Genomic DNA, 16,987 nt, shown 5'->3' on the forward strand with positions numbered 1-16,987 from the left:
GCACTGGCTCCCAGTCCATTTCCAGGCCCAATTCAAAGTGCTAGTGTTAACCTTTAAAGCCCTAAATGGCTTGGGACCAGGTTACTTGGGAGAGCACCATATGTTCCAACATGGACCTTAAGATATTCTTTGGAGACCCTCCTCCAAGTACCCCGGCCAAATGAGGTGAGGTTGATGGCTACTAGGGAGAGGGCCTTTTCAATGGTTGCACCCCATTTATAGAATAGCCTTCCCAGTGAAGTGCGCCTGGCTTCATCAGTTTGTTCTTTTAAATGCCAGGTGAAGACCTTTTTGTTAACTCAGGCCTTTTAAATTTAAAATTTTGATCTGAATTTAACTGGTTTTTTAAAGTCTTTTAAATTGTTTTGTATTGTATTTTGTATTTTCTTCCCCCTGCTTTTTTGGTCTGTTATGTTTTAATGTGTTGTGTGTTTTTATCTTATGTTTTAATGTTGTGTTGTAAGTCGCCCAGAGAACAATTTGTTATGGGGCGGCTAACAAATAAAGTTTATTATCATTATTTTGAAAGCTCACTGAAAGTTTGATGGGTTCACCAGTTTAATAATTTTCAGAACTGTAGTAATTTCTTGAAACTTGAAAGCTATATGCTTCATTTTGGTTGTCAAATACAGCTTTCTGATTTCTACTATGCTGATATTTGATTCCAAAGCACTTGGTCTTGCAATTATAAATCAGCTGATGCCAAAAGATATAAAACCCAACATGATTGCTACAGCACTGTTACATTTTTCACACTTATTACCCAAATGGCAGCTAACATCCAAACTAACAAAGCACCAGTGTTTGTGCCGGGATGAGTGAATTCTGATAACCGCATCTTACTCTGGAAGCACTCTGTGCCACCCAGAAATACGTCTTTGAGGCTTGTACAGCCTTGAAGGCCATATTTCTGGGTGGCACGGAGCACTTCCAGGGGAAGGGGAGATTGTCAAAATTTTTCCTCCCACTGCATGAGTGGTGGAGCTGAGTTAATTGAACTCTTCGGAAGCAGCAGTGCTTTGCTATTCTTAACATCAGCCAGTATGCTTATGGAAAGATTGTCCAAATACACACTCTCCTATTTCAATGAAAATGTTGCCCTGGGGGTGGGAAGTTAGACTTCAGTAAGCTCTAGCCACATGCTTGCCAAACAAGCGGCATTCTGGTTGGGAAGCCTACTCTCTGGTTCAAGAATCACTAAACACACAAACACAATTTTTTTTAACAAAACCATACACACACAGAGCAGCTGGAGAAAAGATAGATAGGCTTTCTTGGTAACTGCTTTTTGACCAGTATAACTGTTTCTGAACTGCATTAAACAATTAATTGGTGCGGGGTGGGGGGCTACTAAGCTAGTGATGAATACACTACAGAAACTCAACTTTAGCGATCCAGTTCTGAACTGCTAATAATCTAAACTATGCCTTAGGTCTAAGGCTGTAAGCTTAAATGGGTAAATCAACTAAAGCTTTGGTTAACTGATGGGGACCATAGTTATATTTTAAGTGACAGGGCTGTGAATTAAGGGCATATTTGTTCACTAAGACAATGAACCTCTGGGAAAGATGGGGTAAAAATATTATTTTACAATATTTACAGAAATTAGAAATTTAAAGATGAATATTAAATCTGATCTTTCCCGCTAACAACTCAGGATATATAAAGCTTTTTGTCAATATGCAAGTCTAGTATTTTACATTTAATTAATGAACAAAAATTATTTAAATCAGTTGACAGTCCTAAGTCCAAGAATCTCAGCACTTGCAGAAATAAAAAAAGGGAAACATGATCAGAATAGACTTTAAGATTTACTTAACAGGCAACTAAATTGGGAGGAAAATGTCAGCATTTCAGAATTGCAGAAGCTTATTATTTGAAAATATCCAGCTACATTATCTTAAATATTATCCTGGCAGTTACAGACAAAAATAATTGAGGCCTAGAGTGAAGAGAGAAAGAACTCTGTGTAAAACCCAATCCTAACTGATTCTTAGCATACTGGGGGACTCAGAAGGGAAGCAAGTGACCAAACCTATGGCCATAGGTAATAGATAGGTAAGCCAAACCTATGGCCATATACTAAGACGTTAGGCTCTGGAAACCGAGGCTTCTTTGGTAACTTGTTTCAGATTCAGCAACAAAAGTCAAAAGAAAAGAAAAGAAAAAGAAGTCTAATGGCATTTGCTTTACCTTCAGGAGTGTGTCATAACGTTCCGCTGACATAAGGAAACGGCCATCTTCAAGTTGCATTTCTCTGTTCTCCAGCAAATTGTTCAACACTGGTAAAACATTCCGCTCAGCCTTCTCCAAGCCTTCCAGAACCAGAATTCTGCCTTCTGTAGCTGCACGTACTGCACACTATCAACCAAAACAGCTGGATATAGTTCACAAAAGCTAAATTAAAGTGAAAAGTTGGTTTTGCTTTCAATTCACCAGCATGCCTCCTAAATATTCTTCCAACCATATACATAAAGGAAAGCGGAAAGGTTAAATGAATCGATGACAGTAGAGAGAGCAAGAATGAACACTACCTCATGTGCATCTTAGCGCACATATGCCCACTTGTATGCAGGAAACTGTGATAGAAGTATGAAAATGGGTGTAGAAAGCTATAAAGAGGAGTTAGGAACTTAAGCGGGGAGAAAGCTAAACTACAAAAGAGAAAATAGGAAAGTGAATTACAGAATGGTCATAGGAGAGAATAAACTCTAACAAGAAGCAGAATGAAATGGTTATTAAAAACTCCCCCTTTCCATGCAATTTTTCAAAAACAAAACATTACAATAAAGATGGCATAAATTAAGAGAACTAATGCTACCTGTAGTGAGTAAATATTTTTCTTCCTGCTTGAAATGTTGACAGAGATCCCCAAGGTTTATGAAGAAACAGCCAAAGTGTTATCCTTTCTTCAATGGTTCTTCCATGAGCAGGTTACACAAGATTAGCAACGAAGGGGAAGAACTTAAGTTGTGACAGCTACTCACCTGATCAATGTAGTAAGCAGTGCCAGCTCGAATTTCTCTCCGCTGTTTGAGATCCGTTTCTGTTGTGTCTCTGGAGAGTGCAATGTATTCTACCTCTCGCTTAGTCAACTCCTGCAGAATGGGACACAACATTGCAGAGCATACAGATTACAGATTGTAGTTTAACAGCAAGTGATCCAGCAGAGCCCCAGGCAACAGCAAAATGCTAAACACAACGGAACCTGAGAAACTTCAGTTGAAGCCAAATTTGGTGTTCTCCCTCAGTCAGCATGGCTTCATTTTTCTGTAGCAGACCTGTCTGATGTTCCTAAACCACTGATGAAACAATCGCTCAATCACTCAGATGGAGCAAAATAACTATTTGATTTCTGCAAGGAGACTACACCAAACAATAACCATTGCTATTTTGGAAAAGGTTACAGTATCTCACTTCTGTCATCATACAACGATGTTCTTTTCCTTTGGGAAAAATTCTCTTGAAAATTCTTTGTCCAGCACTGCAGGCTGTACATGGAAATTAGAGGGTCACGATTAACGTATATTTAGGAACATAGGAAACTGCCATATACTGAGTCAGACCATTGGTCTATCTAGCCCAGTATTGTCTTCACAGACTGGCAGCGACTTCTCCAAGGTTGCAGGCAGGAATCTCTCTCAGCCCTATCTTGGAGAAGCCAGGGAGGGAATTTGAAACCACCTGCTCTTCCCAGAGCGGCTTCATCCCCTGAGGGGAATATCTTGCAGTGCTCACACATCAAGTCTCCCATTCATATGCAACCAGGGCAGACCCTGCTTAGCTATGGGGACAAGTCATGCTTTCTACCACAAGACCAGCTCTCATTAATTCATATGATGTCTTATTCATACATGTAGTGGATACTATATTACACTTACAGAGTGAGCTAAAACGGTTATATTTCAATGTCAAGAACATGACATGTAATTTAGAAACAGGAGTTGTTTTGTTTTAATTGGAGACTTCTTTCCACCTCCTCCCACCCCTGGGGCTTTCCATACTCCTTCCAATATTTTAGCATATCTGAGGAAACAGATCCAATCCATCCCACTGCAGGCACAGCACATGCACGCAATGGGACTCCACATTTTCCTCTCTCACACACAGCAGATATGCATGGGCACATACACTAGCACTGTGCTACACCGTTACAGGGAATGAGAAGCCTGACCAGGTTTCTCATGCAGCTTACGTTTCTTGACCAAGTAGAGGGGGAAGGGCTAGACTGGAATATGAAACCACCTTCCTGTAACAGCCTGGCAAACAGTTCCCTTGCTCCAAGGTAGGAGGAGTGGGGAGAATGCTCTGAGGGGAACTCTCCATGCAGGGCAGTGTGCCTGTAGTTGGACGACACAGATCCCAATCTTTTCTGATTGCTCCGCAGCCATGAGTGCTAGAAGACAAAGCACTTCAAACATGCGGTCCATCCTATGTCAGGAGCTCCCAAACCACAGTTGAGGCCATAGCACTGCCATCACATACATGCAGCAAACTGGTGCCTCAATGGGGGTATGAAAAGCCCCTGGTGGCTGCATTTGAGAGACCATGCCCAAAGTCCAAAGGTACACAAGGCAGCTGGCTTACTAAAGCAAAGCAGGTCTGGTCAGACGTGAAGCCACCTAGTAAACTGTCTGTCTCTATATGTATACGCACGCACACACAAACACTCCCAAATGGTTGGGACAACTAAGAAATGCAAAACAACAACATTTAAAACTCAATTATAGATGGTGCTTGGTTTGAATCAAACTATAGATCTTAATAGTTCTTGATCACCTGATCACTGTCTCAGCTCACATAGCTGGCCATTTTACAGGGCCTGTTTGCCAAAATTCCTCACACCATGTGTTGTATCTCTGTTAGATAGGTAAACATTTACTGAACAGACACATAAACATTCTTAGCATCCACTTCAGATACCCAATAAAAAGAAAGCCCCTCTAAAAAAACTTACCAAGTACTGCATGGCAATAGATCGCCGAAGAGGCCCGGGGGGTCCTATTAGGAAGACGTCTTGGCCCAAAAGATCCTTTTGCATAATCCATCTTAGATGCTGAATTACAGATTGAGCCAGAGTGTCTGAAGCTAAATAGAAAAAAAGGGTAGTCTGAATTCTGATCTAAATTAATTAGCTTTAAACAAGTGTTTACATCCCAAAAGCAGTTTATAAATCTGGCACTGCTCTTTCATTTTTGAATTTAGATTTCTAGGCTCACTCTTTATTGATTATGTGTGGGTGAGCTTTCCAGTTCAAGGCTGAGTATGCCTACTGAAATTCAAACCAATGCAGCCAGATGTTCCTGGACAATGTCCCATTGCGTGAATCCAATTAAATACATGAGAATTTGGTGCGATGGCTAGAGCAAGGGCAGGGGTTCCCAACCTGTAGTACTCCAGATGTTGTGGAACTACCAACTCCCATCACACCCAGCTACAATTTATCATGGCTGGGGATGATGAGAGTTGTAGTTCAGTTACATCTGGAGCACCATAGGTTAGGAACCCCTAGGCTAGAGTATTGGATTTGAATATGTGTGTGTGCATGGGGGGAACTGACTCAGATCTCTACTCATCCATAAAGCTCACTATAGACTTAAGCAAATCATGCTCTCTCAATCTATCCCACTTCACAGGATTGATGTGAGGATTAAAAAAGGGCGGGGGCATGTACATCTCTTTGACCTTTTTGGAGAAAGGCAAGGATAAAAGAAGACAAAAGCTAGTGGACAGAGGGCCAACTCAGGCATTGCTTTTGACCATTTAGTTCAGATGCAAGGATCTATTTTCTGGAAGCTCAACAACAACAAAAGAATATCCATATGTATCTATAATGAGATTTATTTTCTGATACAAGTTCTAGAGCACATAGCTTTGATCTTATCTACAGTTTGATTGACAATACTATCCTCCAACAAGTTGTTCTAGTAAAAACTAATCTGCCTACTTTTATTTCTACTATCTCCACAACTGGACTAAATTTGGTTCAAATCAAGGTCCACAAGTTAGATCTCTTGCACCTCAAAAGTTTATGCATCCACCATTCTGAATCGGGGTGGATGACATCATTACAAACTACACCAATGAGGTGTCCCTGTGTGTCACTCGCTACAACTGTACCTCATTCGGTTCAAAATGATTAGACTGACAGTCCACTCCTCCTGTCTTCTGTGCAAGTTTCCCCAGGATTTGAAATCATTCCTAGACCTTGGTGCAATGCTCATGAGGAGGAGAGCTGATCTTGAGGAGGAGAGCTAGCTAAGCAAGGTCCACCCTGGTTGCATATGAATGATAGACTAGAAGTGTGCGCACTGTAAAATATTCTCCTCAGGGGATGAAGCTGCTCTGGGAAGAGAAGGTTTCATGTTCCCTCCCTGGTTTCTCCAAGAGAGGGCTGAGAGAAATCCCTGCCTGCAACCTTGGAGAAGCCGCAGTGGCGTAGCAAGGTCAGAGTGGGCCCAGAGACAAGATTTTAAAATGCTCCCCCCCATCATCACTGATGCCTATGGCAAGCACTGAAATTGCACTCCTGTCCAAACATCTGACACCCATCTTTCATATAACTTTACCATAATATCATCTCAAAAATACAAGGGGGGGGGAGTAAGAGGAGTGAAGAATTAACACAGAAGGATAAACAGGCATGAGGCAACAAGAGTAAGGACCAAAGTTTGAGGTGTACAAAGAAAGAGCAGGTGTGTAACTGGCATTCCAATATGAACTTTTAGCACTTGTTGAGCATAACGCTGAGACTCAATGTTCAATGTTTTCAGGCGTCTCTCTGTGTGTGATGACATTTTGAGTTGAATTAAAAGGCCTGGCTGCCTTTATTACCATTAGGATGAAACAAAGGACAGCAGTTATCATCCAGCAAAACAGCATCAAGGTATCTACCAAACAACTTTTCAGGAAAACAATTATTCTTGGGGAAAGTAGTCCTGTCTTCATGCCAAAACTCACAGGAGGAACCAACAACAAAAGCTTGATCAATGCATATTTACTGAGAAATAAAAGCCAATTACATCATTGAAATGTGCTCCCAAGTTAAAGGTGCATAGGACTGCAACCTTAGACAGATACAGGTGTAAGATGACCTGAACATTTAGATACTTACCACTACGGAGCTTAGTTGACAGTGACAGTTCATGCTTCTTAGGTACCAGTTCTCCTTAAGGAAAGCATGCCAAAATAAGTTGCTAACTGAAAGGTGAAATCCTGGAGTGCCTATATGAAAGATGTCCCTTAAGAAAGATTTCAAACTCAAGCAACCTAGCTAGACCACCTGTCTACTTCCAAAGTCACCCTATGATTCCATCTGGTACAGAAAACGAAATTGTCTATTTATATCTTTCCAAAGAAGCAGAACTGCATGCACTCTGCCTTACTTTCTCCAGCTTCAAAGCTTTTTATTACTGTGATTAGCAGAGCAGGCAAAACGAAGGATCCACTATAGCCACAAATCCTACCTGAGAAACAGGTGACCTTGAGCTCTTAAACCTAGACCAGGAGAGGGGAATGGATGTGGAACAGAGCCTGCAAACCCAGAGACTTGGTGTGAGGGGAAGATAAAAAAAAATTGTGCATATCTAAGGAGACTGATGCTGCAACTACCACCTAGTTCACCAGCATTCGCCATGTAGGCTAACACAGCAGGCTCACCTCACCCCAACGTATTTACATCAGAGGAAGGGGCATTACAAGAAGATCTTTAGCATTTCTTGTAATGCCCCTTCCTCCGTCCTCTGCAGGCTACACATCCCTCCTTGTGCCCTTAATTAACCTAAAGGAGGAGGAAGGACCGATTCCTTAACAAGGTTCAGCTTCCGAATCCTGGAGCCCTGGAGCCCGTTATGTTTAGCACTGCAATGGGGAGGGATTAGGGAAGTGGAGAAGGGAGATGGAGGAGAGAAAGAGAGAAGGCGCCGGGTGGAAGGAGGAAAGCTGTAGCGGCTGGGGGGTGCTTTGCAGAAGCAAGTTCAAACCCCTAGAGCCTCACTGCCGTCCACGCTTGGAAGGCTACGCATCACATCACGTCAGTCACATGGGGGGGGCTCCCTTAGGCGCACAACTCACACACACTTTGTTGTTGTTAGCAACTTGTGAAGAACATTCCTGAACCTCTTCATTGAAGTCTTCTTCGTGCCATGAAGAAGACTTGAATGAAGAGGCTCAGGCACGTTCTTCGCAAGTTGCAAACGACAACGAAGTGTGTGTGAGTCGCGCGCGGGTGGGCGGCTGGGACCGGCCATGGCTCTGCAGCACAGGGCAGCCGGAGGGGGTGGGTGTGGTGATGTGCCTGGCAGTGAGCCCAGCACCCACGCCTGCCGTGCAGTGGAACTCTGGAACCGGCCAGCCAGCGCCTGGCAGGGAGCCAGAGACAATTCCCCACCACGCGTTGTGCAGCCGCTGCTCCCTGCCTTTTCATCCCACTGCTGCCTGCAAACATCTAAGTCTCCCCCCATGCCCTCATCTGTTTTTAATTGGGGCTCCTCCATCTTGCTGCTCTTCCAGCCTCTCTCAGTCTGTGAGGGGTTTGGGGGAGGCGAAGGGAGAAGTGGGCCATGCCCAGCCATGCGGGCGGATGCCGGATGGGCAGGCAGGGAGGGGGGAAGTCGGGAGAAGCGGGCCATTAAGCCCATGCAGGCGAGGGAAGAAGCAGGTCAGGGTGGGAGGAGACAGTCACCTATGGGCAAGCATGCCCAGCGAACAACAGTCAGCTAACCTGAGGGCTCCTGAGTCCTGCCGCTCATGTCTTAAGTTTGCTTGTGTTGTCTCAACTAACAACTAGCTAGATTCAGAATTTGGCGGCACAGGCTCCGATGGCGTCATTCTCTTCCTTGCTCGGCGCGCGTGTTCCAGGCAGCAGCAGCCGAACTGAAGGCATGTGCTGCACCGCCAGCCAATGGATGGGGAAGGAGGAGGAGCCCACAGCCACGAGGCAAAACTTGGGTGGCGATGGGGAGCGGGAAGGGAGGAGAGACAATGAAATACAGACAGAGCTCCCGCGGAACAAGGAAGGAGGGAGGGAAATTGAAATAAGGTCATTCAAGGAAGCTTGGGCGGGTGCTGGGTGGGGGAGGCATGTGACATGTCTCGGGGGGGCCCCCAGGTAGGGGGCCCCGAGACAACCGCCTCCCCTTGCCCAATGATAGTTACGCCCCTGAGAAGCCGCTGCTAGTCTGTGAAGACAATACTGAGCTAGATAGACCAATAGTCCGACTCAGTATATGGCAGCTTCCTATGTTCTTTGAAGAGCTTGGCAATCCAGGGCTTCACTTGGCAGTTCACAGATTAGATTACTTACTAGTTATTTTAGCATTACTGCTAGGATGTAATCTAACCTAAACTAAACTTAAAACTTACTAATGCAGAAAACCTTGTTGTTACTCTATAAGAACAAGGGCATTTTTCTATTCGGAAAACCATATATTTGGCTCAAAATAAAATAGGCAGGCATGTTCTAGTAAACTGTATTAATGATGACCGTCTCTCCTCCATGATCTTTTCCTGAGGGCACTTCTCCATAAATTGCTATTTAAATCTTTTTGGCGAAAGAAAAAAATGCCCAAACCTCATGACCAAGCAACCATGGAGCCATGTGGGCAGGACTGCACACAAGAGCTGCTGAATCAATGCAAGATTTGCCTGTCACCAACTGCACCAGCTTTGCCAGTGAGAAGGGTTGACAAATAGGGACTTTTATCAAGGACATTCAACTATTTTGCAGACCAAATGACTCCCCGCCCCTGCATTAGGAGGAATAGAGACTATTTTGGGGTCATTTTGGTCCCCAAAATAATCCCTATTCCTCCTAATGCGGGGGGGGGTGTCATTTGGTCTGCAAAATAGTTGCAATAGTTTCAAATGATCTTTTTTGCATGTGTTGTGGTGTCATGCCCAAAGTTCTTGGGAGCAGCTGGAACATTTTGTTTGCTCAGAACCATTTGCTCTCATGAGCAACTTCTTTCCCTCTGTCTCCTTCTCCTTCCTACTCACCATCTATCCAATGATAGCCAGAGGGGAGGTTCTGCTTCAGTGGCAGAGCCACATGACGCAGGGACACAGATAGGTGGGCCTGACAGGCGCAGCTTGCTTCCTTCATGTGGTGGCAGTGAGACGTTAGCGCTTATTATTATTACATTTATATCCCGCTCTTCCTCCAAGGAGCCCAGAGCGGTGTACTACATACTTGAGTTTCTCTTTCACAACAACCCTGTGATGTAGGTTAGGCTGAGAGAGAAGTGACTGGCCCAGAGTCACCCAGCTAGTATTATGGCTGAATGGGGATTTGAACTTGGGTCTCCCCAGTCCTAGTCCAGTACTCTAACCACTACACCACGCTGGCTTTCATTAACTACTTAGCAGTTACCCCCTGCTAACTGAGTACTAAGGCACCTTTTAAAGTGGTGAATCGCTTCCATTTATCATGGGGAGAGCAACTGAACCTATCCAACCCCAGCACAGCATTCCTTCAGTGGCTGATACTGGTGTTACCATGCATTTCTTTTTAGATTGTGAGCCCTTTGGAGAAAGAGGAGCATCTTATTTATTTTTATTTGAAAAGCACTGTCTGTTGAAAAGTGGTATATAAATGTCTGTAGTGGTAGAGAACAGCAAGTGAGTGAGAGACTGTGCATGTACTACTACACCAGCAGGTAAAGAGGCTGGCTCAGTAGTTGGCTGACTGCCCTGCCTTGAGCCAAGAGGTGACATTGCTAGCCTGGCTGGGGAGAGCAGGACAGAGGATTGTGTCTGTGGTAAACCTAACGGGGGGGGGAGGAATTTACAGTTAAGAAGTGGAGGCCTTGAGAACTGCACTTAGAAAGCAGAAATACAGCTCACCTGGTCATCAGCTTCACAGTGGTGAGCTGCATTTAGCAATAGCAATAGCAATAGCACTTACATTTATATACCGCTCTATAGCCGGAGCTCTCTAAGCGGTTTACAATGATTTAGCATATTGCCCCCCAACATTCTGGGTACTCATTTTACTGACCTCGGAAGGATGGAAAGCTGAGTCAACCTTGAGCCCCTGGTCAGGATCGAACTTGTAACCTTCTGGTTACAGGGCAGCAGTTTTACCACTACGCCACCAGGGGCTCTTTATTCTCAAATGATCCGATTTTTATCAAAATATTCATACACATACACATACACATAAACAAGCCCCCCCCTAAACATATGCAAATTTTATGCAAATAGAAACTTCTTCTTCTTTTTTTTAGAAAAGCATCTTCTATTTCTACTTTTTCAGTGATGGATATCAACTTTTTTCACCATCTGGACCTGGCAACCCTACCAGTGACTCAAGACACTGAACCAGCACAGTATCCACACCTCCTCCGCCGCCAAAAAAAGTAAAATTACACCCATGCTCTTAACTACACAGCACTATCTGTATGCATGCAACAAAGGCAGCAACAGGTCCCTGCTCCAAGGAACTTTGACACAAGGAGGAAGATGACGAGGACAAGGATAAGCAGGATTTAAAATACATATTCAGTTCAGCTCCACATGCTTAGACTTGGTTTCAACAGGAAGAAACTAAAGGGTTAAGCCAAAGACTTTACGGAAAGGTTTGGTTTGAAGGGAAGGTGGGAGGAAGACAGTCTCATGCAGGTGTTCTAGGGAGAAAATCCTGGCTTAAGGGGCAGCAAGAGAGAATGGGCAGAATCCTTCAGGGGAGCAGTAGATCACAGGATGGTTGAGGCCGATGGAAATGTAGGAACAAAGTTTGCAAGTATGGATATATTGGGACTGAAGGACTAAGGAGGGGGATCAACATCTTATAAAATCTTGAACCACCAAGAAAAGGCACAGCAGCATTCATTCAAATCCTATCCTTGTGAGAATTCCTCCTTGTACCACAGCAAACACTGCACCAAAATAAAAATTAGCTTTAATTCACGTGTTGGATAGCCCCAGAGCTGAAACCGTTCACACACCATATCCAACTTGTCCACTATCCCCATGTCACTTGCTAACACAAGTTCACGCAGTCCGGGAGGAGAAAGGAAAACCAAACCAAGGAGGCCCGGAAGTGCACATAAAAATCACCACACAGAAGCACATCTCCCACACAGGAAACAACATTTATCATGTCAGTCCTCACTCACCAAAAGGGATCTGTGTGCCACCATAAACAACCCTGCCTCACAGCAAAAATATAGAGACATCACAGTAGAATCAACCATCAAGAAAGATACGATGACAATGGTGGGGACCCCCTCCTTTCTCCACCCCCTCCTCCCACACTGAGGCATGCACTAACACAGCAAGAAATATATATGCACAGTCACAAAAGTATCAGATATAGAAAGCATTTATGACAGCATGCATGAACACCTTGCACTGGTGAAGCAACATCACCAGCACATGTGAGCAGCAATAAGGGAAGAGTACACAGACACAATATGTGCAGAACACCCTACTCCCATACAACCATGGACAGGAACCAAGGAACAAAATGTGCTGCCCGTGGAAAATAAGTACATAAGAGCATTAGAATTAAAGAGAAAATGATAAATGTGACCGTGGGTTAGAGTTCAATTTCCATGCTCAAAAGTAAGTACTTGTATCATATAAATCACAAATATTCATTCACACTTGCCAGAGGTAAGAGGTATTACAGACAGAATCCCGCCTCAGAAACTGCACAGGCACCAGCACCATACTGGTGTTGGTCCCGGTTCCAAACCCATAAGTAAGATCCATGGCTCCAAACACAAAAGCCCACTAGGAAAGCGGGCAGCCCCCAGCAGACACCCACCATTCTGCATGCGTGCGCATGCGCACGCGCGCACACACACGGTTATGGCAAGCACCACAAAACAGCTGAGAAATACGCCACCAGGCCCTCAAAATTCCTTAGAGAAGGCAAATTCACATTCCAAAGACAAACAATGCACTACTCACAGGTTAAGGGGAAAGGAAACACAGTCAATTGTACCTTATACAGCCACAGAACAGAAAGACAACACATTCCAAATAACTATTCCAAAGTACAAGCAAAGAGATTCAAAAGCATGCTGCAGAACTCAGTGAGCTACACTCTATGGGAAAAGATGAGTCTTACACAGCTGCTTCCACCAGCCACAACAAAGAAAGAAAGGAACAATGACTTGAAATTCAAATATATTCTTGCTGGACAGTCCAAGGATGCTCACACACAAATGAAAAAGACAGAGGGAGGGACACAGTGATGGAGAGGCAGCAATTCCTTTGCTCTTTGACTAGCAAAGAGGCACAGAGATCAATTGCTATGTTAGTCTACAGTGCATCCTTTCTCTCAAAAGCAAATACACACATCAAAGCAGGCAACTCTCTATGTGCCAAAAGAAAGCTACAACAGCACAAGTTCCAGAGCAGCAGTCAGACCAGCACAGTTATATACCAATAGCTTCCAATAAATATTTTATTTATTTATCATATTTCTATAAAGGTAAAGTGTGCGGTCAAGTCAATTTCGACTCCTGGCAGCCACAGACCCTGTGGTTGTCTTTAGTAGAATACAGGAAGAGGTTACCATTGTCTCCTCCCATGCAGTCTGAGATGATGCCTTTCAGCATCTTCCTATATCGCTGCTGCCTGATATAGTACCAGCGGGAATTTGAACTGGCAACCTTCTGCTTGTTAGTCAAGCAGGAGGAGAGGAGAGCTCGTCTTGTGGTAACAAGCATGACTTGTCTCCATAGCTAAGCAGGGTCTGCCCTGGTTGCATCTGAATGGGAGAATTGATGTGTGAGCACTGAAAGATATTCCCCTCAGGGGATGAAGCCGCCCTGGGAAGAGCAGAAGGTTTCAAATTCCCTCCCTGGCTTCTCCAAGATAGGACAAGATTTTTTTTTTAATAGGACAAGATTTTTTTATTGAACCAACAAACTACCAAAGCATACAGTACATTGCCAAAGCACAATTATATACAAAGTGGTTGTTTGTACATGATATATCTACAAAGATTTACACACAAGGATTTGGAAACTCACAAGGTTATGAAGTATATGCAGGTAGTACTGTAACTCGGGGGTGGGGGATTACAAGGCACATCAGGTAATCGGGGGGGGGGGGGGGTGTTACGTCCAACGTCCATTTCAATAATTTGTCCCATTGCTGTTTAGAAGAGATACTCTTGTCTTTTTGCACATAACCATACAAATTTTTCCAGAAGAGATTTACTGTCTCATCTGTGTGAACCTCTTGGTTGCGTCTTCCCTCCCTATTCCTATGCAGGAGCATTGCATAAATGACATACAGGTTTACTAACCTGATTACGAGAAGGGGAATATTCCAATTCCCTAGTATGAGGGCACCCGTTCCATCCTGTTTCCTTGAAGGTTTCTTTCTGGGACCTCGAAAAGAGGTTCTATCGCTCAAACCCGAGGTTAGTTCTTCCCAAGTCTGTTTTTCCAAATCAGGCCACTCTAATAGCTTGCTTACTCCCTGCCACACTCTTTGGGCTACCACACACTCTTTTAAGAAATGTGAGTGGGTTTCCCTGAATGTTTAGCCTAGCTCACTAGCTTTCTGTTTGCAGGTGATTTTAGGACACTCTTGCTCGTCCTCTGGGAGCCATGGCTTAGCCACATTAAGTGGTAGTACTTGGTGGTATAAGCGCCACCTTGTTTCCCATAAATGGAAAGGGACTTTTTTCTCCTTAAAGAGAGCGATAGGATGATCAGGTTGCAACAAGTACTGTGAAGTGTGGTGTTTGTAGTGTTTACGTTCTAAATCAGGTTTTAAAAAACCCACTTCTAGAATCTCTCCATAAATTGTTTTCCTTAGCTGCTTAACTGAGGAGGATCCTTTAAATAGATCTGGTTCAACCTTCCATTTTTAAAGTGTGAATAACAAATCTCTCAAGTAGTCCGGGTGTTCTCTTTTTAATACTTGTGTGATATTACCACTGAAGGATCCTTTCCCCCACCATGCTATGCCCCATGCTGACTTGCGCCAATGCAGAGCGAAAAGCGATATCCAGGTTTTTTGCAGGAGGTTGGACATATTATGGACATTCACAAAAATCCAGTTTCCAAAATTGTAGGACATGAATTCAGTTACAAAATAGGGTTGCAGGGCTAGGCCTCCCCACTCAACCTCCTTAAATGCTACCGCACAGGCCAAAGGGAAGGACGCTGTGTGCCATACTAGATGGAAGATCTGGCTTTCAACTCTCCGAAGGAGATCGAGTGGGGGAGGATAGACTACCGCCAGGTTAAGCACCGGGGGTATCAGGTAAGTCCGGATGTAAACCGCTTTCTGGTACATGGCAAGGCTCCATTTTTTCCACATGGTGATTTTAAGCATTACTTTTTCTTCCCAATCTGTCCAATTCCCCCCACCCCAGACTTTTTCCTTAATCCCATATTCAGTCCCCAAAATGTTTACTGTATCTAGCCACCTCAGTTTGGACTCTGGGGCCCCTTCACTTTTACATTCAGAGATGGGTAAGCACGAGAGTTGCTGGCGTCCGGGGTCCATTTTAACAAATACACTTTTGTCAGCATTTAATTCTGAGCCCGAGATGTTGCCATATTCCCAGAAGAGGTCTAGTATTACAGAGATTTCATTTTCATTCAATAACAGTAATGTAGCATCATTGGCATGAGCTACAAATTTTACCCTAAACTCAGAATGTGGTTCTGAGTGGACAGGTGGTTCAGCTATCCCATCACTCTCCCTCCTCCTCCCTCCCGGGAAGATCTCGCGGGGCGGAGGGATAGAGACCGAGAGTCCTTGCAGATGGGGTTCTCTCTGAATCCTGATCAGGATTGGATCCAGGGCAAAAACATAAAGTAATGGGATCAGTGGGCATCCTTGGCGGACACCTGAATGCAAAATGATTGGATCGCCCCATCATCTATTAATCTGTGGTGTCACCTTTGCATTCGTATAGAGCAGCTGTATCCAAGGGACGAATAGGGGTGGTATACCTTTAGCTTCCAACAATGTCCACAGATAATTGTGGTTCACTTTGTCAAAGGCCTTAACTTGATCCAATAAGAGGAGGTGACCTTTCCAACTTTCATTCTGTATAGAGTAAAAAAGTTCTCTCAGCAGACACAATGAGTCTGTCATCTTTCTTCCCGAGATAGCGCTTGTCTGCAAGCTGTGGACCAATTTAGGGGCCACGTTCGCCAATCTATTATTTAGGATTTTGGCAAAGATTCTGTAATCGATATTTGTGAGGGTTATCGGTCTCCAGTTTTGTGGTAAAGTGGTGTCACTTTTCTTGGGGGGGGGAATTAAGAGGCCGTCCCCAAAGGACCTATTTAAACGCCCATTGTCTAGGACAAAATTAAATACTTTTACTAAAACTGGTAGTAGCTGGTCTGCGTAAATCTTATAGAAAGGCCATGATGGTCAGGCCCCGGGGCCGATGTGTTCTTTCCCGCTGAGATAACTGCTCTGACCTCTTCTATCGTTACAGGGTGGGTCAAAGAGCATTTTCCCCCCTCAGTGAGGGAATAGCCGAGACCATATTCATTCAGACTGCAGAACCTATCTAGATAGGATTGAATGTCCTTTACAGAAATATCCTTCAATGCATACAAGTTTGTATAAAACTGGGCCATGATCTTTAACATATCGTGGTGGTCGGCCATTAGTGGGCTACTTGCATCCGATCGCAGGCCTTGGAATGTCAAACTAGATGCATGCATCTTGTCCTTTGCCCACTCCTCTTTTTCAACTACAGACCCTTTGAAGCGATACCGCTTATTTTCTAAACACCTGTGCCGCAGCTCATTTTGAAATGTCCTGATTGTCTCTTTGTAGCGGCAGCATGATTCCACGTCGAAGGCTTCTCCCCGTTCATCTTATCAACAATCCTCAGATGTTGGGTGATCGCTTTCTGATATTTTTTTACCCCTATCTTATATGTCCGGCTGGTCACTGCCCTAGTACGGCAGCCCACCCTCTTTTTAAGTGTCTCCCAGGCTCCCAAAAGATCATCTTCTGCCTCTAATAGCCGAGGGATCTGTCGCCTCAG

The 16,987-nt window shown here is 44.2% G+C and overlaps 1 protein-coding gene across 5 annotated transcripts in view; it reads right to left on the reverse strand.

The window, feature by feature from the left end:
- VWA8 (von Willebrand factor A domain containing 8) overlaps positions 1-16,987 on the reverse strand; it is a 221,619-nt gene that overhangs the window by 174,120 nt on the left and 30,512 nt on the right. For all 5 annotated transcript variants that reach the window (XM_053308215.1, XM_053308212.1, XM_053308211.1 and 2 more), the window contains 3 exons: positions 4,958-5,088; positions 2,988-3,098; positions 2,194-2,361 (listed from right to left, as the gene is read on the reverse strand). In XM_053308215.1, the coding sequence (XP_053164190.1) occupies positions 2,194-2,361; positions 2,988-3,098; positions 4,958-5,041 (363 nt within the window). In that variant the 5' untranslated portion in view covers positions 5,042-5,088. The remainder of the gene's footprint in view (positions 1-2,193; positions 2,362-2,987; positions 3,099-4,957; positions 5,089-16,987) is intronic.

This window comes from Hemicordylus capensis, chromosome 3, assembly GCF_027244095.1.
Source record: "Hemicordylus capensis ecotype Gifberg chromosome 3, rHemCap1.1.pri, whole genome shotgun sequence".
Taxonomy (NCBI): domain Eukaryota; kingdom Metazoa; phylum Chordata; class Lepidosauria; order Squamata; family Cordylidae; genus Hemicordylus; species Hemicordylus capensis.